General features: G+C 39.1%; 1 protein-coding gene across 1 annotated transcript in view; it reads left to right on the top strand.

Annotated features, from left to right (window-relative positions):
- Positions 1 to 25,998, top strand: part of PHF8 (PHD finger protein 8) — a 93,606-nt gene that overhangs the window by 2,391 nt on the left and 65,217 nt on the right. Inside the window, exons 3-6 of the mRNA XM_080795417.1 lie at positions 18,437 to 18,522; positions 18,889 to 18,997; positions 23,922 to 24,082; positions 24,701 to 24,842. Of these exons, the coding sequence (XP_080651543.1) occupies positions 18,437 to 18,522; positions 18,889 to 18,997; positions 23,922 to 24,082; positions 24,701 to 24,842 (498 nt within the window). The remainder of the gene's footprint in view (positions 1 to 18,436; positions 18,523 to 18,888; positions 18,998 to 23,921; positions 24,083 to 24,700; positions 24,843 to 25,998) is intronic.

Below are 25,998 nucleotides of genomic sequence, written 5' to 3'. Positions count from 1 at the left end.
TGTGTGCTCATAAGCACCTGTCACCCAGGATCCCAGAGAGGTTAGTGTGTGGGAAAAAACTGATGTTATCCCCATAATTGGGACTTAAATTCCGGTTATGGAAAGAAAACTATGAGAGGAATTTTTGCACTGGAGTTCAACAGAACAGTATATGGTGCCTCCTTTGCATGTTAGATTCTAGTTTACAGTTGTCACTAGTCCCTTACAAATGAGTTTCTGTTGTTTTACCCAAGACCAGACTGAAGGTGCTGATACTGCTGAAATTCTGTTCTCAGCAGGGATTGCCCCTTGCAGAGCATTCACGTTCATGTTCACCTGATCTTTATTGAGTATTTACTGTTTGCCAGGTGTGGAGTTCTTTTTTTAAAAAAGATTTTATTTATGTACTTGAGAGAGAGAGAGAGTCAGAGGGAGAAGCAGACTCCCTGCTGAGCAGGGAGCCCAATGCGGGACTCGATCCTGGGACTCCAGGATCATGACCTGAGCCAAAGGCAGTCACTTAACCAACTGAACCACCCAGGCACCCCAGGTGTGGAGTTCTGTTTGCTGCTTCATGTTGTTTGATTTAATAGAGGACAGACCTACAGGGTGGCGCATTTTCCTTTCCTCTGGAAATTAGCGGGATTAAGATGATTTTCAGGATTCCTGGTATCTTTGCTACTGCTGATCAAGTCACTCCTCTGTTTAAAATTCTTTTGGTGGTTCCCCTATAGAATGAAATTCAGTCTCCTTTGTGTGACAGACAAGACCTTTTGTGATCTACTTGTTCAGTCTCATTTCCCGCCACTCCTCCTCCTGGTTCTTTCTTTATGTTCCAGCAAGACTGAACTACTTAGAGTTCTGGGAGAATTTTATACTCCTTTATGCCTCTTCTTTGTGTGTGCTATTCCTACTAATGTCCTCTCTTTTACAACTCATAGCATATACCCCCTCTGTAAAAGGCCTTCATCCTCCTGGTTCCTATTGCACTTTGTGTACATCCTTACTGAAAGTAATTATTTCATCATCTCATAGTCATAAATACATCTGTGTCACTCATTAGCCAGAGCTACTTGAGGGCAGATAGTTCATCTTTTCAGTTTTGCTATCCCTAGAACCTAGCTCAGTGCTAAACATTTCATAGATTGAGTGCATTTTTGAATGAATGAATGAATGAATGAATGAGTCTTCTTAAAAAAAGCTATTGCCTGTGGCCTTTGCTTGGTTTATGTGAAAAGTGTGTAGGTTCAAACTTGGGAAGGAATTCCTTCCTGCCTACAATGTAGAGACCCTAACTGCACAGTTTAGGAACAGAAAACTGGACCAAATGCTCTCTCATATGCCAGGCCCCATGACAGGGACTTTGCATAAATTATTTCAATCCACACCCAACCCTGGAAGTTAGATTTTTCTTTTTTAAATAATATTTTAAGTTTTTTCCTGACTGCAAATGTGAGACATGCTCATTGTAGAAAAGAAAAATGATAAAGAAGGAAATAAAAATCATCTATGAATCTGCTATCCTGCATAATCCACTGTTAAATGTTTTGTTGCATTAACTCCTGTCTTTTGACTTAGAATATGAAACTGTATTTTTATAAAATAGGATTGTATTATAAATACCATTTTGTAGCCTGATTTGTATTCTTACTGAACATTATAATGTGAGTATTTTACCAGGTCGTCAAATATTCTTCTAAACTTCATTTCTGATATCCCACCATATATGTGTGTCATCAGTTACTTGGTCATTTCCTCTGTGGTTGGATACTTAACATTAGTTCTACTTTTTTATAATAAAATATTGTGATATGAGGGAAACTTGGAGGATTCTGGAAATGTTTTTCATTTTGATACGGGGTTCTGGTGAAAACAAAAAGGAAAACATTATGGTGAATATTGTTGCACATTAGAGACTTGACATTTATAATGAACGCCACGGAGGTCTTCAAGAATTCTAAATTTACAAATATGGAAATGGGTTTACGGGCCACGCTCCTCCTTAATCACATTTCTGTGGTGAGTCTGTGTTTCTGTAAACACCCCAACACAGGCAAATTGCCTTAATTTTTTTTTTCTATGAAAGAGGCCAAATTTTTGTGTCTTCATACTTCTGTCTCTGGGCTAGCAGAAAACAAGGAAGCCAGCTGAGAATAAGGTCCTTGGGTTGCTCTTGCTTACTCAGTGCATTGTGTACATGCACATGCATGCACACACACCAGGCTCGCAGTGCTCCATATACGATTGTACTTAAGCACAATTGAAAATGACTCGATATTGTGGACTTTTCAAGATTGCTCACAATAGTTAAGCCCACAAATGCCTGTAGGTGATAGAAATCTGTCCACATTTCTAATGACTTCCAGAGGCTAGATTTCTTAAAGTCCGGTTGGGGAATAGTAATGCCAAGTTACTTCCTGGAAAGGTTATAACAAGGAAGGTGACCATTCCATTTTGCTGGTGAGAATCTACAATTCGTGGAATTACTTTCTAAAGTCTGGATTTGAACTTAGAATTACCTGGCTCCAGAGCCCAGGTTCTCAGAAGTGGAAAAAAGTTGGTATTAGCTTTATTTCTCCTACTATAAAGGGTGGGGTTTTTGCAAGTCACTTTGATTTGTAGAGCAGTGGTTCTCCCAACTTTAACATGCATCAGAATCACGTGGGAGACCTGTTAAAAGACAAGGTAGGTAGGCCCCACTTACAGGGTTTCTGATTTAGTAGGTGAGTGGGGGCCACCCTCAGAACCACACTGATTTATAGCATTATTCTGTCTCAGTTCTTCCCCTTTTTTGCAGAGTGTGACAGCTTCTGATGTTGGGGGAATGGGCAAGCTAACATACCCTTATCGTATAGTGTTCTCAAAGTGTGGTTCGTTAATGAAATTTGTTAAAAATGTGAATTCTTGGGCTGGGGCCCAGTAATTTCTAACAAAAAGGAAGAATCTGATGCACCTTAACTTTCAAGAATCATTGTTGTACACTGGCGGAGAGTTAGTTGGTGAGCATTTATTGATGTCTGGGGCTTTGGCAAAACGTCACCCCTTTGCAGTATTCCTGTCTACAAAGGAAGTATTGGTTGGCACAGCCTCCAGGGGTGACTGAACTCTGGAGGAAATGGCACTGGCTTCAGAACTGGGTTCGAATTCTAACTCTTCTAAGCAAAGGATTTCATCTCTGTGAAGCCTAGTTTCCCCAAGAGTGGTTGTGATTTAAATAAAATGATAATGAAAAAAAAATAATGGCCTTTGTTTACCAAGTACTAGCAAATGTGTCAGCCACTATGCTAAATACTTTGCCTAATTAACTTGGTTTAATCTTTTAAAAATTTAATCATTTTAAAATTATGGATTATATTTATTTAATAGTTTTAGGACTATTAAAGTTATCTATTTAATATCGGGTACATTGTGGTAGTTTGTGCTTGCCAAGGAACTGATACATTTCATCTAAGGTGTCAAATGTAAGTGTGTAGAATTGTTCACAGTATTCCCACAGGCTAGCTTTGTGGTGATACTTCATTCCTGATACTGAAAATTTGCATCTCCTTTTTTCTTTCTCAGACTTGGTAGACATTTGTCAGTTTTGTTGATCTTTTCAAAGAACAAGCTTTTTGTTTCATTGGCATTCTCTATTGTCTTTCTGTTTTCAATGTCATTGATTTTATGCCTTTATTATTTCCTTCTGCTTGCTTTGGATTTATTTTGCTCCTCTTTACCTAATTTCTTGAGGTGGGATCTTCGGTTATTGATTTGAGACTTTTCCCGTTTTCTAATGTAAGTATTTAGTGTTACTAATTTCCCTCTTAGTATGGATATAGCTGTGTTCCACAAATTTTGATATTTTCCTTTTCATGCAGTTCAGTGTAATTTTTTAAAGATTTATTTATTTATTTGAGAGAGAAGGCGGGGGGCAAAGGGAGAGGAAGAGAATCCTCAAGTACACTCCACACTAAGCATGGAGCCTGATGTTGGATTCATTCTCATGACTCTGAGATCATGACCTAAGCTAAAACCAATAGTCAGATGCTTAACCGACTGAGCCACCCAGGTGCCTCTAGTTCAATGTAATTTTCAATTTCCTTAGAGACTTCATGTTTGACTTATGAATTGCATAGCAGTGTGTTGTTTAGTTTCCACGTGTTTGTAGATTTTTCTGTTCATTCTGTTACTGATTTCTGTTTTGGTTCCATAGTGGTCAGAGAATATTCTCTGTATGATTTCAGTTTCTTTAAACTTACTGAGGTTTGTTTTGTGGCCTGGGATCTGCTCTGTCTTGGTAAATGTTCCATGGTCACATGAAAAGAATCCTGCTGTTGCTGGCTTGAGTTTTCTATAAATGTCAATTTACTCCTCTTGGTTGATGGTGTTGCTGAATTGTTCCTTGTCCTTGCTGATTTTCTGTCTAGTTCAGTCAAGTGTTGAGAAGTAGGTATTGAAGTGTCCAGTTACAAGTGTTAATTTGTCTGTTTCCTTTCAGTTCTATCATTTATTGCTTCATATTTTGCAGCTTTGTTATTTGATGCATATGCATTGAAGATTGCTATGTCTTGGTGGATTGACCTTGTTATTATTATGATGTCCTTCTCTGTCTCTGGTAATTTTTTGCATGGAAGTCTACTTTATGTGATATTAATATAGCCACTCCTTTCTTCGGATTAAAGGTTGCATCGTATATCCTTTTTCATCCCTTTACTTTCAGTTTACATCATTGTATATAAAGTGAGTTTTTTGTAGTAGATAGCATATAGTTAGTTTAGTATCATTTTTATCCACTTTGCCTCTCTCTTTTAATTGTTATATTTAGACCATTTCTACTTAATGTGGTTATTGATATATTGGGGCTTAAGTCTGTCATTTTGCTTTGTTTTATTTTCTGGTTGTTCCTCTTTTCTCTCTTTTCTTTATCCTACCCTCCTGTGGAATTTTCTAGAATTCCACCTTGACTTATCTGTTGTGTTTTTGAATATATCTCTTTGTATAGCCTTTTTCACTGCTTGCTCTAGGTACTAACATAATACATACATAACAGACCACAATCATCTAGTATTGACATCTTACCAATTTGAGTGAAGAGTAGAAACCTTACTACCCTTTAAACTCCTTTATGCTTCCAGGTTTATAATATAATTATCTTGAATATTTTCTCTACCTAAATTGAGAAGCACATCAGATAGTGTTACAGTTTTTGTTTCAACTATCAAACAGATTTAGAAAACTCAAGAGGGTAAGGAAAGTATACTCTATTTACCTATATTTTTACTCCTTCCCCTTTTCTGGCTTATTTCCTGATCGTCCCAAAGATTCCTTCATCATCTTCCCTCATTTGGCTGTTCTTTTAGGATAGGTCTGCTGGCAACAGATACTCTTAGTGTTCCTTCATATGAGAATGTCTTGATTTCCCTTGGATTCCTAAAGGTCTTTTTTTAAAGATTTTATTTATTTATTTGATAGAGAGTGAAAGCAAGAGAGATCACAGAGGGATAGGGAGAAGCAGACTCGCCGCTGAGCAGGGATCCTGCTCTATCCCAGGATGTGGGGCTCTATCCCAGGACCCTGAGATCATGACCTGAGCTAAAGGCAGCTGCTTAACTTAAAGTGACTGAGCCACCCAGGCACCCCTGACGGTCTTTTCATTTGATATTAGGTTCTGGGTTTTTAGTTCTTCTTCAACACTTGAAAACTATTGTGCTCCTTCCTTTTGGCCTCCATAGTTTCTGATGAGAGATCCTTATTCACTTGAATTGGTGTCCTCCTTTAGGTAATGTGTCATTTCTTTATCACTGCTTTAAAATTTTTTTCCTTTGGTGGTGCCTGGGTGGCTCAGTCAGTTAAACATCCGACTCCTTATTTTGTCTCAGGTCATGATCTCAGGATTATGGGGTTGAGCCCCATGTCAGGACTGGGCGTGGAGCCTGCTTAAGATATTCTCTCCTGCTCCCCTACCTTCTCCCGCACTCTGCTCACATGTGCTCTCTCTCTTTCTGAAAAAAAGATGAAAAATTTTCCTTTGTCTTTTGTGTTCAAGAGTTTGATTATGCTATTTTTCTGTTTAGAAATATTTCAGATTGTCTTTGGTTTTAGTTTTATAGGTTGGGGAAGCTCTGTTTGTATTTTTTAATCTATTTTTTTTTCAATTTTGTTGAGGTATAATTGACATACAGTACTGTATCAGTTTAAGGTGTAGAGTATAAATACTTCACTTATATATTATGACATGCTTACCACAATAAGTTTAGTTACTATCTATCACTTCATATAGATACCCCCCAAAAAGAAAAGAAAACAAAACTCTTTTTTTCCCTTGTGATAACAACTTTTAGGATTTACTTTCTTAGCAACTTTCAGATATACCGTATAACAGTGTTAACTGTAATCCTCATATCTTACATTACATCCCCAGTACTTATTTATCTTATAACTGGAAGTTTGTGCCTTTTGACAGTCTTTCTCCAATTCTCCCATCCTCATTCCCCCCCACCTCTAGTAACTACAGGTCTTAGCTCTTTTTCTATGAGTTTGCATTTTCTTGTTTTATTTTTTGTTTAGATTCCATGTATAAGTGTATAGCGAGATCCTATGTTATTTATCTTTTCCTGACTAACTTATTTAGTGCAATGCCCTCAAGGCCCATCCATGTTGTTGCCAATGGTAGGATTTCTTTTTTTTTTAATGGCTTAATAAAATACTATTCCATTTTATGTGTGTGCGTGTCACATTTTCTTTGTCCATTCATCTTTTGGTGGACACTTAGGTTGTTTCCATGAGTTGGTTATTGTAAATCATGCTGCAGTGAACATGGAGGTGCAGATATTTCTTCAACATAGCAATTTTGTTTCCTTGGATATTTACCTAGAAGTGGAATCACTATATCATGTGGTAGTTTTACTTTTAATTTTTTGAGGAACCTCCATAATTTTTTGCATAGTGGCTATACCAATTTAAGATTTTAATGATATTCTTCTAATCCATGAACACAGGTTATCTTTCCATTTATTTGTATCTTTAGTTTCTTTCACTGATGACTTATGGTTCTCAGTACAGAGATCTTTCACCTTCTTGTAAGTATTTTACATTTTTTATACTTTTGTAAATGGGCTGATTTTCTTTATTTCTTTTTAGATGATTTGTTGTTAGGGTAGAAAAATGTTATTGATTTTTGTATATTAATTTGGTATCCTGTAACTTTACTGAATTCATTAATTAGATCTAAGTTTCTTGGTGGAGAATCTTATAATTTTCTATACATAATATCATGTCATCTGTAAATAGAGACAATTTTATTTCTTCCTTTCTAATTTTGATGCCTTTTATTTCTTTTTCTTGCCCGATTGCTCTGTCGGGGATTTCTAATACTGTGTTGTATGGGAGTGGTGAGAATGAGCACCCTTGTCGTATTCCTGATCTTACAGGAAAGGCTTTCAACCTTTCACCTTCGAGTGTGATGTCAACTGTGGGCCTGTTATATATGGCCTTTTTATGTTGAAGCACCTTTCTTCTATACCCTGTCTTTTGGGAGTTTATCATGGACAGATGTTGAATTTTGCCAGATACTTTTTCTGTGCTTTTTCAGATGATTACAGGATTTTTTTTCTTTCATTCTGTTAATGTGATGTATCACCTTTGTTGATTTGCTTATATTGAAACATCCTTGCATCCCAAAGATAAATCACACTTGATCATGGTAAATGCTTATTTTAATCTACTGCTGAATTCAGTTTGCTAGTATTTTATTGAGAATTTTTTCATCTGTACTGATCAGGGATATTAGTGATATTAGCGTGTACTTCTCTTGTAGTGTCTTTGTGTCTTTATTTGGCTTTGGTATCAGGATAATGCTGGCCTACTAAAATGAGTTTGAGAGTCTTCCTTCCTCTTTGATTATTTTTAAAGAGTTTGAGAAGAATTGTAATTAATTTGTCTTTAAATATTTGGGTAAACTTCCCTGGTGAAGCCATCTGGTCCTGGGCTTTTCTTAACTGGAAGTTTTTTGTTGTTGTTGTTGCTGAGTCGGTCTTTATACTAGTAATTGGTCTGTTCACATTTTCTACTTTTTCCTGATTCAGTCTTGGTAGATTCTATGTTTTTAAGAATTTATCCATTTTTTATAGGTTGTCCAGTTTGTTGGTGTAGAGTTGTTCATGGTTCAATCTGTTTTCTTTCTGTTGTTCAAATTGGGTAATCCCTGTTTATCTTCAGGTTTACTGTTTTTTCCCCCCTCTGTTGTCTCCATTTCGCAGTTGAGCCCATCCAGTGAATTTTCATTAAAGTTATTAACAGCGTTCAGTTCTAAAAGTGCCATTGGTTCTTTTCTTTATCTTCTACTTTGCAGAAATTCTCTATTTTTTTTTTTTTTTGCTGACATTTTCCATCTGTTCATTTGTTTCTGGCATGTTTGTAATTGTTCATTGAAACATTTTTATGATTACTCCTTTAACATCCTTGCCAGATAATTCCAACATCTGTGTCCTCTCAGTGTTGAGATTATTGATTTCCTTTGCTTATTCAAGTTATGATTTTCCTTGTTCTTAATATAATGAGTGCTTATTTTCATGATATCCTGGATATTTTGGGTATTATGAGATTCTGGGTGTTATTATATCTTCTGTTTTTGCAGGCCTCTTTAGACACTGCACTTTAGTGGCAGGTGAAGGGGGTGCTACTTAGTTACTGACAGGTGGGAGTAGAAATCTAGGTCTCTTGGTCTCTGTTGACACCCGCTACTTCAGGTCCTGCTGCCCCTAGTCAGGTTGCCTTCTTCTCTCCATCTAAGTTCACACATCCAGTAAGTGGCAGAGGTGGTTTGAACCCAGGCAGTTGGCTCCCAACTCTGTATTTTTAACCTCTGTGCTATAGTGCCTCTGAATACTTTACAGAATGCCCTGATTGATTGTGGAGATTAAATGTGATTATATATATATATATATATATATATATATAAAATTCATAGCTCAGTTTTCTCCTCAGTTTCCTCTATGCAGGCTTCAAATTCACTTGTTTTCCCCACATCCCCTTAGCCTGCTCTTTTACTTTTTACCACTTATGAAACTTTTGGCACCACTTGTCCATCTTCCCCTCTAGAATGTCCACTCCATGAGGGAGGTGGCTGTTCTCAATCAATATTTATTGAATTTGTGCATTCACTCCTTTAACAAATACTGATTGACTGTCTACCATGTACCAGGCTTTCTGGTGCACAGTGGGGATAAGTCATCTTAGTCTTGAGACCTGGTGCTGTGATAATTGGCCTCTTCACTAAGGAAGCAAATTAGCATTTAGGACACTTGGTCCAGGTGATAATTATTGAGACAGTGCAGCCAGAAGTCTGATTTTCATCCATCTTTCTTCCTGATGTGAGGAATTATCTAGCCCAATGAATGTTTGTTGAATTGAGTTGAAGAATAAATAAAACAGGACTGGGAGATGAGTAAGGTAAAGATTTCTGGTGGACAAGATCAGTGCTGTCTGCCAAATGTAGTGGGGGCAGATAGCAAGTAAATGAGCAGTTGCAAGTCCACGTGGTGAGTGCTGAAGTAGGGATTGTGTATGTGGCATGCCATGATGGCAGGGAAGGGGAAGAGCAGGAATGTTCTCAGCACAGAGAGCCATGTGTGATGAGACCCAGACCAGAAAAAGCATGGCAGCTGACTTTTTAGAGTAGGACTGACTTCATGGGCATGTGACCAGTCACACAGAGCCTCATATTCATTAGGGGACCCCATGCTTGAGGTTTAATGTTTTGTGGTTATTGTCTTGAAATTCTTAATAATTTTACCTTTGAATTTGTGTTTTGTATGTGAAATCCAGTTAGACAATGCAGCGTGTCCTAGGGACTTCGAGCTTTCACTCACATGTGATCTTCCCTCCTACTGCCTCTCCACTCCCTAAACAGGTTCTCGATTGGCTGCCTGGGGCACCAGGTCTGAATGCAAGTGCAAGAGAGTCAGGGTTAGGTTCATACGTCCTGTGCACTGAGTCACAGGATGTGGCCTGTACTTCCCTTTGAGTATTCTCATGCTAAGGGAGCATGACAATAAATAACAAAAAGCCCTATGACAAGTTGAGAAAGAGAGACCCAGAAGAAAGGAAGCTTTTTTCTTTTTTTTTTTTTTTCTGGTTTTCGTTTGCACCAGGCCTCACAAATTATGTAGCTGACACTATGTGTCAGAGGCCAGAGGTCAGTGTAGAGAGGCAAGGCCTTTTAGACCGTGGTAAGTTTAAACTTTACCTTAAAAAATTGGGAAGCCTGTGAGGGGTTTTGAGCAAGGGTTTTTATTTTATTTTACTTTATTTTATTTTTATTAACATATAATGTATTATTTGCTTCAGGAGTACAGGTCTGTGAATGATCAGTCTTACACAATTCATAGCACTCACCATAGCACATATCCTCCCCAATATCCATCACCCAGCCATCCTATCCCTCCCTCTCCCCGCAGCAACCCTCAGTTTGTTTTGTGAGATTAAGAGTCTCTTATGGTTTGTCTCCCTCCCTGGTCCCATCTTGTTTCATTTTTTTCCCTCCTTACCCCAACCACCCCCTGCCCTGCCTCTCAAATTCCTCATATCAGAGAGATCATATGATAATTATCTTACTCTGATTGACTTATTTCGCTTTGCATAATACCCTCTGGTTCCATCCACGACCTTGCAAACAGCAAGATTTCATTTCTTTTGATGGCTGCATAGTATTCCATTGTGTATATATACGACATCTTTACTCATCTGTTGATGGACATCTAGGTTCTTTCCGTAGTTTGGCTATTGTGGACATTGCTGAGCAAGGTTTTTTTTTTTAATTTTTTAAAGATTATTTATTTACTTATTTGACAGACAGATCACAAGTAGGCAGAAAGGCAGGCAGAGAGAGAGGAGGAAGCAGGCTCCCCACTGAGCAGATAGCCCGAAGTGGGGCTCTATCCCAGGATCCTGGGGTCATGACCTGAGCCGAAGGCAGAGGCTTTAAACCACTGAGCCACCCAGGTGCCCCTGAGCAAGGGTTTTTTAAACAATCACTTTGGCTATAGTGGGGAGAGCCAGTTGGGTGAGGACAGAGTAGAGGCCAGGAGCCCAGTTAGGAAGACAGAACAGTAATCCCAGTTAGAGATAATAGGGGCCTGGATTAGAGCAAGGGCAGGAAGGGTGACAGTAGGGCTAATCACAAGATAGAAGGTTAGGACGTGATGATAACTTGAATGGTAGTAGCAACACATACAGAACACTTAACTGTGCACTAGGTACTGTTGTAAACATCTTGTATGGATTAACTCATTTATTTTTGATAACCTTATGAGGTATGTACAGTTTTTATCCCCACTTTAGGGATGAGGAAACTGAGGCACAGAGAGGTAACATGCCCAAGATCCCACAGCTAATAAGTGACAGGGACAGCCGGGATATACACTCAGGCAGTCTGAGGTTATGGTGGCAACTGCCAAGAGAGGGAGCAGGTTTAGAGTGCGTGCAGAGGGAGAGTTTGAATTTTGACATGTGAAATTTGAAATAGGTAAGGAGGCTATCCTGTAGAAGTACCAGGAGGCATTTTGAGGGAAGGGTCTGAAACTCAACAGAAGGATCTGGCTTCCTGTTTTATGGGTGTAGAGGGCACATGGAGTCCTGGCAGTAAGATCAACAAGGGGAAGTGAGGGGAGAAGAATGCCTAGGCAAGAAGGCTGCGGAAACATCAACGTTTAAGGAGTGGGCAGAAGAAAAAGAGTGCAGTGGGAAACAGAAGCAGCAGCCAAAGACATAACTAAGATCACATCACATCCCTGCTCATAGTTGTTCCATGGATTTCACCTGGTTTTTCACTCAGGAAAAGCCAGTGTCCTTTATGATGTCCTACAAGACCCTACTGCATGAACGCATTACTTTTCTGACCTATCACGGTCCCCCACCCCCCACTCTATTTATTCCAGAACACTGTTCTCCTCTCCATTGCTTCAATAATCTAGGCACACTCCTGCCACAGGGCTTTTGTCCTTGCTATTCTCTCTAATTGTGATGTTCTTCCCTCATATCCATATGGCTTGCTCCTTTACTCCCCTCAGGTCTTTAATCAGAGGTCATTTTCTGGGATGCCTGGGTGGCTCAGTGGGGTAAGCATCTGCTTTCAACTCAGGTCATGATCCTGGGGTCCTGGGATCTAGCCCCACATTGAACTTCTTGGTTGGTGGGGAGCCTGCTTCTCTTTCTTCCTCTACCTGCCGCTCCCCATGCTTGTGCTCTCGCTCGCTCTCTCTCTCTCTCTCTCTGTCAAATAAGTAAATAAAATCTTTTTAAAAAGTCATTTTGTCAGTGAGTTGCTACATAAAATTTTAGTATCTACTGGCTTTCTTACGTAAATTTCAGCACTGTTGCCATCCCCCCCAATGTATATGTGTGTGTGTGTGTGTGTGTGTGTGTGCGCGTGTGCGCGCGCGTGTGTGCCTGTGTTTGTGTCTGTGTGTAGTTATATACACATGCATATATATATTCATCTTCCTGCTGGATTCTTCTACTTGGCACTTCTCAATATGATACAATATATTTTACTGATTACATTGATTTATTTTGTTTCTTGTTTGCTCACTAGAATGTGAGCTCCATGAAGGCAGGGATTTTTGTATGCTTTGTTCTGTCTTTGTCTCCCCTGCACTTGGACCAGGGCATGGTAGATGCTCATCAGCTATTAACTGAAGAACTGGACATCAGACAGATGGGTTGTTCTGGAAGTCAAAGGTAGAGAGCTTGTCAAGTGGAGAGAGCACAGGGTCAGCACTGTGTGATAATCCCACTAAGAGATCAAGTGAGGTAAAGGAGAGAAGTGCTTATTGCTTGTATCACTAAGAAGGTCAGAATATTGATGAGCTCTGTTTTAAAGAAGGTGGGGACTAAAATCAGACCATAGCAGTGGGTGAAAAAGTATACACAGCAACTCTGGAACATTCCTCTTACAGGTTTTTGGCTCTGGTTAAACGTCTCTGGACAATACCAGGTGGCAAGAAGTCGGTGGACTTTTCACTGTATACAGTTTTGTACCTTTTGAGTTTTGTACCATGTGTAAGTGACAACTATCCAAATAAGTCATTATGAACCTGCACAGGTTTAAACAAAGAAGATATTTGGCTGTGAAGTGGCAGAGGGGCAGACAGGAGGGAGCGCCTTCTCTTTTTCATCTGTAAAGATCCAGGTGGGCTTGTTTAAATGCTGTTGTGAAGGAGAAGGAAGAAAGGAAGGCAGGAGAGGTTGAAGATACTGAAGAAAGGGTTGATTGATTGAGAAGATCAAAAAGATGTAAACCAGGTGGAAAAGCTGACTTTAGAAAGGAGGAAGGATAGTCTTTTCTTTGTAACAGGAGGGAAGGATGGGTGCAGAAGGAGGTGGTTTCAGTGTGGGAAGTTGAGGTGGGTCTCCTCCTATTACTTCATTTTATCTAAGAAGCAGGCAGTGTCATTTTCTGAGAGAGAAGAGGGAGGTAGTGAAATCAAGGATTTGAAATAGCCACTGTGGATAACGGGAGAGAGACCGAAGCAGGCAAGTACAGGAGTATTGTGAGGAAGCATGACCCAACAGACTATATTTTAGAGGACTTTAAAGTTCACAGTCAAATTGAGAGGAAGGTACAGGGATTTTCCATATTCCTATTGCCCCCACATTCATAGCCTCTCCACTGTCAACATTCCTCACCAGAGTGGTGCATTTACCATCAACAGACCTACAGTGACACATGATTATCACCCAAACTCATCGTTTGCATCAGTGTCTACTCTTGGCAGCATACATTCTGAGTTTGGACAAATGTATAATGACATGCACCTACCATTATAGCATTTTCGTATCATACAGAATAGTTTCAATGCCCTAAAAAAAGTTCTCTGTGCTCTGCCTATTCATCTTTCTCTCCCCTCCTAACCTCTGGCAATCACTGACATTTTTACTGTCCCCGTGGTTTTGCCTTTTCCAGAATATCCATTAGTTGGAATCATAAAATGTGTAGCCTCTTCAGATTGGCTTCTTTCACTTAGTAATATGCATTTGAGTTTCCTCCATGCCTTTTCATGGCTTTATAACTCATTTATTTTTAGTGCTGAATAAACATTTCATTGTTTGGATATACCACAGTTTATTTATCCATTCACCTACATCTTAGTTGCTTCCAAATTTTGGCAATTATGAATAAAGCTGCTATAAACATCCATGTGTAGGTTTTTTTGTGGACATAGTTTTCAGTTCCTCTGAGTAAATGCCAAGGAGTGTGATTGATGGATTGTATGTTAAGAGTATGTTCAGTTTTGTAAGAAACTGCCAAATTGTCTTCCAAAATGGCTGTACCACTTTTGCATTCCCACCAGCAGTGAATGAGAGTTCCTTTTACTCTGCCTCCTCATCAGCATTTGGTGTTGTCAGTGTTTTGAATTTGGGCTATTCTGATAAATGAATAATGATATCTCACTGTTGTTTTAATTTGCATTTTTCTAATGACATATGATATGGAGCACCTTTTCATATGCTTATTTCCCATCTGCATATCTTCTTTGGTGAGGTTTCTATAGAGATCTTTTTGTGCATTTTTTAATCGGGTTTGTTTTATTAATTTTTTTTAAAGTGATTTTCTTTTTTTTTTAAGATTTTATTTATTTATTTGACAGACAGATCACAAGTAGGCAGAGAGGCAGGCAGAGAGAGAAGGGAGGAAGCAGGCTCCCTGCTGAGCAAAGAGCCTGATGCGGGGCTCGATCCCAGGACGCTGGGATCATGACCTGAGCCGAAGGCAGCGGCTTTAACCCACTGAGCCACCCAGGTGCCCCTGTTTTATTAATTTTTAAGAGTTCTTTGTATATTTTGAATAACATCCTTTATCAGATAAGTCTCATGCAACTATTTACTCCCAGTGTTTGGCTTGTCTTTTCCTTCTCTTGACAGTATCTTTCAAAGGTCAGGTTTTTAATTTTAATGAAGTCTATTTTATCAATTCCTTCTTTTATGGATCATGCCTTCGGTGTTACATCTAAAATGTCAGTATTGCCATACCCAAGCTCATCTAGATATTTAGCCAATGTTATCCTCTAGGAGTGCTATAGTTTTGCATTTTACATTTAGATTTGTGATCCATTTTCAGTTTATTTTTGTGTGTACAAAGTCTGTGTCTAGATTCATTCATTTGTGTGTGGATGTCCAGTTGTTCTAGTACCATTTGTTTGAAAGACCATCTTTTTGTCCCATTTGCTCTTTTGTCAAAGTTTAGTTGACTATATTTATGTGGATCTACTTCTGGGATCTCTATTCTGTTCTATTGATCTGTTTTTCTATCTTCATCAGTACCACACTGTCTTGATTACTGTAGCTTTACTTTTTATTCAAATCTTTTTTGTTTTTTTTTTAAATTATTTTTATTAACATATAATGTGTTACTTGCCCTAGGGGTACAGGTCTGTGAATCATCAGGCTTACACATTTCACAGCACTCACCAAAGCACGTACCCTCCCCAATGTCCATAACCCAGCCACCCTTTTTTGTTTTTTAAAGATTTTATTTATTTGAGGGAGAGAGAAAGAGTGTGTGCATGAGCAGAGGGAGGGGCAGAGGGAGAGGGAGAAGCAGACTCCCCACTGAGTAGGGAACCCAATGTGGGGCTTGATCCCAGATCCCAGGACCCTGGGATCATGACCTGAGCTGAAGGCAGCTGCTTAACTGGCTGAGTCACCTAGGTGTCCCTGATTACAGTAGTTTTACAGTAAGTCTTGGAAGTTAGGTAGTGTCAGTCTTCCAACTTTGTTGTTTTCATTCGATATTGTGTTGGCTATTCTGTGACTCAGATATTTTGGATAGTGTGAATTTTTTGTGGCACCTATCCAATGGGTGATTTTTGTCCAGCCATGTCCAATGGTGCAGTGTTACATGGTTGGATTGAGTCAGGGTTGGGATTTGCATGTGGGGGTGATGGAAAGGCAGCGGAGCAAGGGAGGATATCTGTACGAGAATGGCTGAAGTGAGGAATGCTAGAATCTGAGGTAGACTGGGGAAGAAGGGAGAAGTTAAGAATAGGTGAAAAGTAGGATCAAGGGATTTTGAGGGCAAAGAACAGGTATAATGAATGAGAGCTGGATGATTACATTTGTGGTCACATTGTGTGATATATGAATTTCATATTCCAGATGTGGAGCAGTTGCAAGTTTTGACAAATACAAGTGATGACCATGAGAATGGATAGCTGAAAGGGGAGTTGGCAGAGTAGCCTCTGAAGATGAGAAGGTCAAAGAGCTAAGGAGCCAGGATGTTGGGCCTCTGCATCAATACTGATGTCTTGTGGGATGTTGGCAGGACGTGGGATGGAGAGAAATCTGCGAGCCGGTTCTTTAATGAGTGAAAGGGTTATGTTGGGGAGTTGAGTAGCTGGCAGGGAAGAGGAGTGGGAAGAGGCATGGCTAGATGATATGAAGCTCAAAGGAGTAAGATCTTACACAGGAGTAGAGGAGAGATGATCTCAAAGTCTCACTGGAAAGTGAGGGGAATGTCTACCCCCAGTGTAGCCCCGAGTTATAAGGGTCTGGTAGAAGGCACAGCTTCTGCCTGACAGGGCTCTAGCGCAGTGCTTCTTAGACTTTCTGTGGCTAAGAACCAGGTTGGTTGGTCGGTTTAACTTTCCAATCCATAATGGACCTGTCATTTGGCAAAATCAAAAATGAATTACTAGAAAAATAGTTGAACAAAACTATACAAAATACAAGCCCCAATTTTTTTTTTTATTGTTAGAGTCAACAGTAGACATAAAATTACTCAGCCATAATGCCATACAAGTTTTTTGAATGCTTACTCTGACTTTTTGTACTTACCACAGAGCTGTGGGAAACAGCTATTGACCAAAACTGTGGTCTGTAGCCTGTGGACCAAACTGACTGGCATTCGTGTAGGGAAAATGGCTTTCTTCTAGGAGACGCTGCCATCAGTTAAGCCGGGAAGGTGAAGAAGGGGTTTGTTGAAGGGGTTGTGAATCAGAGAGGTCTGCTTACCAAGGAATGGGGTTGCTGGTGGTACAAGAGAAAAGTTAGGAATGTCAATTACCAGTGGATGTTTGATGGGATGAAAGTTCAGGAAGGAGGAATGACTGGAGCAGTTCCTTCTTGAGCAGTGTCCCAGGCTAATGGGTGTGAGACTGAAAACAAGTCCGAGGAAGGGAGTTAATGCTACAAGGTCTGGGGAATATATTTAAAGAAAGTTTAGGCAGGTGAAGAGTGACGTGTGCTTCTCTGTGCTCACTATGCTAAGTACTATATATACATTCCCTGGGCCCTTAAAAAAACCAAAAAACTCTACCTAGATGATGGTGATATCCCCAATTTATATTGATATGCAGCAGGTTTATGGGCATAGGATTAGCAGTTGGAATGGTGGTGGGGTCCTGATCCCAGGAAGTCAGTTTGTGAACATGATCTTGGACAAAACAGTTACAGAGTTCTGCCCTATTTTTATGCTGACCAAGTAATTCAAGAGTTTGTTCTTAGCCAGAAGTTATTAGGAGGGCTGCTGATGACTTCTTTGGTGAAGAAGGGTTTAATTTTGTAAGATTTCCACCTCACATACATGCAAACTCAAATTTTCAAAATGAAATGAATCTTTTTTAGATGTTACAGTATGAAATTAGTAATACATATTCATTGTAGAGAATTAGAAAATACAAATAAGGAGGAAAAAAACGATTACCTGTGATCCTTTGCTCAGAAGCACTGTTGATTATAAAATACTCTTTTCAGTCCTTTTCATTTAGTCAAGTAAAATAGCTTAATAAAGTTTAAATTTTTGACTACATGTTGAAGTAAGACTATTTTAGATGTATTGGTTAAAATAAATATTACTAAAATTAATTTCACCTGTTTCTTTTTACCTTTTTAATGCAGCTATTGGGTCACGTTATATTTGTATTGGACAACATGTTCTAGAATCTCTTCTAGCTTTGACCATTCTGAGTCTTTTTTTTAAAAATATTTATTTGTTTTAGAGAGAGAGTGAGTGTGTGAGAGGGGGGAGGGGCAAACGGAGAGGGAGAGAACCTAAAGCAGACTCCCTGCTGAGCACAGAGCCCGATGCAGGGCTCATCTCAGGCCCCAGAGATCATGACCTGAGCTGAAATCAGGAGTCGGATGCTTAATTGACTGAGCCACCTAGGTACCCCTTGGCCATTTTGAGTCTTAATGAAGCTTTGCTGTCTATATTTTTAGCTCTGTCATAATTGTTTTAGACCAGTGTGGTTCAGTATAACTTTTTGTTATTGATGAATATGTTTGATAATCTGCCCAATATGGTAACTTTTAGCCACATGTGGCTACTGAGCTTTTGAAATGTAGCTAGTATGATCAGGTTGTTCCTCCCTGTTTTGAATTAATTTAAATGTAAATAGCATGTGTACTGGACAGCACAGTTCTATACCTTATGACAAATAAAATTTCCTTATAAACCTTGACTGATTTTTCTCTTTTCTAGTTGTGTTGGTGTTGAAGAGGAAAAGGCTGCTGACATTGACCTCTACCACTGCCCCAACTGTGAAGTCTTACATGGGCCCTCCATTAGTAAGTAGATCTTGGGGTTTCCAAGAGAAGATGGTCCCCAGGTGAGACAAAGCAAAAGAAGCTTGGAAGGGAGATTGCCTTTGCCTGAATACTTGGGAAATAGCAAAAGCCTGTGTAGGCCCCTCAGGCTAGTAGCTGCCCCACTGAGAGGGCAGAAGTGCAGAGCTTTATCTCCCTAGGGACTTCCTCAGAGAAAGCACCAGCTTCACCAGGAGCTTTCCCTGAGTTTGTGAGGGCCTCCTTGACTCTAAGTGTTCCAAGAAGTTGTTAGATTGGAAGAGAAGCAGGACCTGCTGAATCCTTTGCTCCTGGAACCGTAGCGCATGGCCATTCTGACTCACAGTCTCATGTCTTTTTCTGGCTTAGTGAAAAAACGCCGTGTATCTTCCAAAGGGCATGATACACACAAGGGGAAGCCAGTGAAGACTGGAAGCCCTACGTTCATTCGAGAGCTCCGGAGTAGGACCTTTGACAGGTGAGGGTTGGTGAATGCCAGGGCTCTGGGAGGCTAGGATCCATCTCTTCCCAACTTTCCCACTGGCTGTCCTGTTAGGTGCCTCCCTCATTTGGGAATGTCTATAGGGTTCTGTGTGTTCCCTTTGGGGACGGATCTTCTGTCTTTTAAAAGATTTTATTTATTTATTTGAGAGAGATAGGAGAGAGCATAAGCAGGGGGACCAGCAGAGGGAGAGGGAGAAGCTGACTCCCTGCTGAGCAGGCAGCCTGACATGGGGCTCCATCGCAGGACACTGGGATCATGACCTGAGCCAAAGGCAGAGCTTAACCAACTGAGCCACCCAGGCACCCCTGTTTTAGTCATTTTCTGAAAAACATTGTTAGAGTTTCATTTAACATGCAGAGTATGTTAACGTCTGCTTGTAAAAACCTTTGGTAGATTGGGAATCAGTTTTTACCTGTCAGGAGAGGATATTTACATGCACCCAAGGAATGCTTCAACTAGGAGTCTAAAAATCAGAAAGTTTAATTCTCTCATTGTAGAGAAAAGGAAACTTTTTAAAAATAAAAAAAAATGTTTGAGTGGTCATGCATTTCTTTTAAATCAAAAAAATATTTTTCCCCTTTTAATCTGTTTTTTTTAATTTTAAAAAATTTTTATTTCAAAATTAAACTCTGTGCCCAACATGAAGATCGAACTCATGACCCAGAGATCAAGAGTGTCATGTTCTACTGACTGAGCCAGCCAGGTGGCTTTTTTTTCCCTTTAAAAAATATTAAAATGGGCTTATTAAAAATAAATTACTTGAACAAAAGTAATGAGTTAGAAAAAGTAATGAATAAAGAACTGTCTTTTGCTTGGTTTTTAATTTGCACAACCATTTTCAGCTTTCCTGTAATTGAAATGTTATTTAGAATTATGTGTTCCTTCAACTTAATATTCTTTGATTTGTTTGTTCAGAGGCAGTGATTCTCCTTTCTCCTCCCTTAGATCTCTTCTCCAGTCAACCAGTGTCTTGTGCATTTATTAAGAAATAGTTTTGTTTATATAAATGTGTGTGTGTATGTGTGTGTGTCCTGCTTTTCTGAAAAAGCATTAATATACTCTGTATTCTGCATCTTGCTTTTTTAAAAACCAAAATTACATATCTTGGAGATTAATCCATAATAGCATATGCAGATGTTTTTCATTCTTTTTCATGAACATTTAGTATTCTGTTGTATGGTTATATAATTTATTTAACCAATCCCATATTGAACATTTAAATTGATTCTAGTATTTTGCTGTTAGAAAAAAGTGTTGCAGTGAATGCAGTGAATGTCTTTGTACTTAAGTTTTTGTATATGTGGATGAGTATGTGTGGATATACTACCTAAAAATGAAATTGCTAGACCAAAGAATATGTGCCTTAAAAATGTTTATAAATGGGGGCACCTGGGTGGCTCAGTGGGTTAAGCCTCTGCCTTCCGCTCAGGTCATGATATCAGGGTCCTGGGATCAAGCCCCGCATTGGGCTCTCTGCTCAGCAGGGAGCCTGCCTCCCCCTCTCTCTGCCTGCCTCTCTGCCTACTTGTGATCTCTCTGTCAAATAAATAAATAAAATCTTAAATAAATGTTTATAAATGTTGCTAAATTGTTTCCAAAGTGATGATATCGTATATATTTTTTATTAATCTATAATGTATTATTTGCTTCAGGAGTACAAGTCTGTGAATCATTAGGCTTACACATTTCACAGCACTCCCCTAGCACATACCCTCCCCAATGTCTATAACCCAGCCACCCTATCTCTACTTCCCCACCCCCCAGCAACCCTCAGTTTGTTTCATGAGATTTAGAGTCTCTTACGGTTTATCTCCCTCCCGATCCCATCTTGTTTCATTTTTCCCTTCCCTACCCCCCACAACCCCCTGCCCTGCCTCTCAAATTCCTTATATCAGAGAGATCATATGATAATTGTCTTTGTCGGATTGACTTATTTTGCTCAGCATACTAGCCTTTAGTTCCATCCATGTCATTGCAAATGGCAAGATTTCATTTGTTTTGATGGCTGCATAGTATTCCATTATATATATATAAAATGTGTGTATATGCATATATATGTATAATGTGTATGTTTGCATATATATATATATACATATATATGCATACACACACACACTCACACACACACACACACACCCCACATCTTCTTTATCCATTCATCTGTTGATGGACATCTAGGTTTTTTCCATAGTCTGGCTATTGTGAACATTGCTGCTATAAACATTCGGGTGCACAGAAGGTACATATATTTTTGTGCTTTTATAAGTCATCTTTATTTCTTTATTTCTTTTTCTGGTTACTGCCTGCTTATGTCATTTGACAATTTTTCTATTGGGTTACTGCCCATTTTTACTGATTTATAATAGCTTTTCTTGCACAAAATTTTATTTAAGCATGTATTTATTGTTGAAGTATAATTAACATAGAGTGTTTTATTAGTTTTTCAACTATACAGTATAAATGATCAATTCTATGCATTACTCAATGATCATCATGATCCACATGAGTGAAATCCTATGGTATTTGTCTTTCTCTGGCTTGTTTCACTTAGATTATGTCCTCTAGAACCATCCATGTTGCAGATGACAAGATCTCATTCTTTTTTATGGTTGAGTAATATTCCATTGTATGTGTATATGTACACCCACGTCTTTATCCATTCATCTATGAATGGACATTTAGGTTGCTTCTCTGTATTAGCTATTGTAAATAATACTACAGTAAACAATGAGATTATTAGACCCTAGACCTGTCGGAATGGCTAGAATAAAAAAGGTAAGAAATAGCAAGTGTAGGAGAGGATGTGCAGAAAAAGGAACCCTTATGCACTGGTACAGCCACTGTGGTACAGCCACCATGGAAACAGTATGGAGATTCCTCAAAAATTAAAGATAGAAATGTCCTATAATCCAGTAATTCTGTCCTATAATCCAGAAATGTCCTATAACCCAGTAATTTTGCTACTGGGTATTTACGCAAAGAAGAGAAAAACACTAAAGATATATGCACCCCTAAGTTTCCTTGTAGGAAATTTTAATTTTTATGTAGTTAAATTTATTTATTGCTATTTTTAATTACTACTGGGCCTTGTCTCTCCCATGTTTTTCTACGACTCTGTGACTTCATGTTTTTCAGTTTAATCTTAGATCCATTTAGAATTATGTAAAGAGTGAGATACACATTGAGCTTAATATTTTTCCAGATGTTTGTTCCAATACAACTTGGCCAAATAGTCTATCTCCAGCATGATTTCTAGTTTTCTAGTTAACTAAGTATATGTGTTGAGAAGGTGCTTGTAAAAATTGTTTTTTTTTAATCAGTCTTGTCTTTTTCTTCTTTTTAAATTTTATTTTAATTCTAATATAGTTAACATACAGTGTTATATTAGTTTCAGGTATACAATATAGAGTGATTCAACAATTCTTTTTTTTTAAAAGATTTTATTTATTTATTTGAGAGAGAGACAGTGAGAGAGAGCATAAGAGGCGAGAAGGTCAGAGGGAGAAGCAGACTCCCCATGGAGCTGGGAGCCTGATGCAGGACTCAATCCCTGACTCCGGGACTGTGACTTGAGCCGAAGGCAGTTGCTTAACCAACTGAGCCACCCAGGCGCCCATGATTCAGCAATTCTATACATTACTCAGTGCTCATCATGATAAGTGTAGTCTTAATTCTTATCACCTATTTCACCTATCCCCCCACCCACTTCCCCTCTGGTAACCATCAGTTTGTTCTTTATAGTTAAAAGTCTGTTTCTTGATTTGTCTCATTATTTTTTCTTTGTTTTGTTTCTTAAATTCTACATATGAGTGAAATCATATGGTATTTGTCTTTCTCTGACTGATTTATTTTGCTTACCAGTATACTTTGTAGCTCCATCCACGTCATTGCAAATGGTGAGATTTCATTCCTTTTTATGGCTGAAAAATACACATTGTGTGTGTGTGTGTTTGTGTGTATGTGCATATGTACACCACATCTTTATTCATTCATCTATTATTAACTATTGAACACTTGGGCTGTTTCCATTATTTGCTATTGTAAATATTACTGCAATAAACATAGGGCTGCATATATCCTTTGGAATTAGTGTTTTTGTATTCTTTGGGTAAATACCCAGTAGTGTGATTACTGTCTTATGACAGTTCTATTTTATTTTTTGAGGCATCTCCATACTGTTTTCCACAGTGGCTGTCCCAGTTTGCATTCGTACCAACAGTGCATGAGAGTTCCTGTTTGTCCACATTATCGCCAACACTTGTTTCTTGTTTTTTGATTTTAGCCTTTCTGATAGGTGTAAGGTGATTGCTCACTGTAGTTTGGATTTGCATTTCCCTGGTGATGAATGATGTTGAACATCTTTTCATGTGTCTGTTGGCCATCTCTGTGTCTTCTTTGAAGAAGTGTCTGTTCATGTCTTCTGACCGTTTTTTAATTGGATCACTTGTGTTTCTTTGTGTTGAGTTGTGTAAGTTCTTTATATGTTTTGGATACTAACCCTTTATTGGATATGTCATCCAAAAATCAGTCTTTTCTCTTTATTTGCCAGTGTTTTAAAATGGGTGATGCTGCTCTGGGTTAGAGTAAATTAGCTAAATTTGCAGATACATCTTTACTTTCTGGGCAGGCTGTTGGCTGATTTCTTTTTTTGGCATTCAGAGAAGAGTACCCTATTGACAATATATCCTAAGTTTAGCTCCTCACCTCTGCCAATGACCAGACTTCTTGCCTAGGATAGGTCATTTCTTCCCTGGCAAATGAGGTGTATGACATTAGCTTCTAGCCCACATTAAGGTCCATTAAGGAAGGCCCCACCCCTTGGGTGAATAGTAGCATCAAGTGAGGCCTTCAGTGGCAGAGCCTCAGGGGCTCAGGCTTTCTCTCATGTGGCCCACAGCTCAGATGAAGTGATTCTGAAGCCCACTGGAAGTCAGCTGACCGTGGAATTCCTGGAAGAAAATAGCTTCAGTGTGCCCATCCTAGTCTTGAAGAAGGATGGATTGGGGATGACACTGCCCTCTCCATCATTCACTGTGAGGGATGTGGAACACTATGTTGGTAAGCACCATGGATCCTCTTAACTGTGACATTGTTTATTCTCATCAAGTCCCATGACCCTTCCCTCCAGTCTACTTTTGCATTTCTTTTCTAGCCATCTTGGGAATCTGAGGCAAAGGAACTTACCCAGAGTCATTCTTTGGCAAAGCTAGAACCAAAATCCTGCTTTTCTTTTCCTTTCCCTCCTTGTAGGCCACAACCCCCCAGGCTGAGCCCCATTTTTTTTTTACCTGGAGAATTCCAGGGATCATGGTGGTCTCTTTTCTGTTGAGATGAGAAAGCCTTTGACTTTTGCCCTCATGTGCCAGTTGTCTCCTGGGCATGACTTTTTGGGGATAGCAAGAGAAGTGAGGAAATAGGGCCCAGGCACGTGGATTGTACTGTGAGTGATGCTGTATGTCAGGCTGTTCTGTTGCTGTAGCCGACCTGGACCCAGCACATAGATCTAAGGAGAGAGTGAGGGATTCCTACCCCTACCTCCAAAACATGCACACACAAATGCAGTGTGTCTGAGGTGAGAAGTTTTGAGTGTCAGTCCATTATAGGGAAAGGTGAGGAGGGGAGGGAGGCTTCCCTGGTCCAAGGCCACTTGGTACAGAACCCATCTCTTTATTCCAGGTTCTGACAAAGAGATTGATGTGATTGATGTGACCCGCCAGGCCGACTGCAAGATGAAGCTCGGTGATTTTGTGAAATATTATTACAGTGGAAAGAGGGAGAAAGTCCTCAATGTCATTAGTTTGGAATTCTCTGATACCAGGTAGGAAGGGCAGGGGTAAGTAAAAAGCAAACAAAGTCCTTGGAACTTGTGATATACTGAGTATAAGTGTTCCTTTCCCTTCGTCTTGGTAGTTTCTTCCTTTGGGATGATGAGCTGGTTTATACTTTCTAGGGTAGATGATCACATTATAACAACCAAATTGTGTTTCTCTTCTACGGTTTCTAGCGTTAGATAGAGTATGCAGTAGTTATTTTAAATAATTTTTGTCTCCTTCAAGAGCTAGGGCAGCTTTCTTAGACCTTGTTTTTGGTATTTAGATTGTGGCATGGTCACTGTTTAACTCTCAGGATAGGTCCTCTGTCCCTGGAAATAGATTTACTGAATTAGCTCCAAGTCGTTTCTCTAAGGACAAGGTTTCTTAGATTTAAAAGGAAAAAAAAGCTGATAACCTTTAAATGATTCTATGTGGACTCATGCAATCAGTAGATATATGTAGTCTTCTCTGTGCTCAGAACTGTGGGAGTTCCCAAAGTATTATATAACATATCCATTTGTACTTAGAAAGCTTACTGTCTGATTACTTTTTTAACTTTGAATTTTGACATAATTACAGATTTACAGGAAGTTGCAAAAAAATACACAGGGAGGTCCTGTGTATTCTTCAGCCAGTTTCTATCAATGGCAACATCTTACATAACTGTAGTACAATATTAAAACCCTTGCTGTTGGTTTTAACACACAAATTTAACAACCTGAGGATTTAAAAAAAAACTATGGTTGTTTATACCTCAGTTCATCTTGAAGGACTATTTGAAGTAGCTTACAGAGATACAGAGGGAAAAAATGGACAAAATTGGAACAAAAGGAAAATAAAGGTGGGGAAATAGGATGCATCTGGAGGGTAATCTGCACACAAAATGTGTGTATGAGTGTCTGGATAGTTGGTAGAGAAGGACTGTAGAGTGTTCAGTAAATTTCCTGAAGGTCAGGACAAGGAAGGAAGTGCAGTATTATAAGGTTTGTGGTTTTTACATAAGACAAAAACAACCAGGTATTTGGGAGAGGTACTTCTTTACCTGAAACTGACTCTTTGAGAAGTTTCTCTAATGGTTCCTCATAAAGACCCTATGGGATGGGGACAGTACAATAACTGTTATTGACCAAGTACCAAGTGAGTGGGTCTAGGTCGGGAGAG

This window comes from Martes martes (assembly GCF_963455335.1).
Source record: "Martes martes genome assembly, chromosome: X".
In the NCBI taxonomy this organism is placed as follows: Eukaryota; Metazoa; Chordata; class Mammalia; order Carnivora; family Mustelidae; genus Martes; species Martes martes.
The sequence above is the reverse complement of the archived record's forward strand: the minus strand, read 5'-3'. Positions and strand labels throughout refer to the sequence as shown.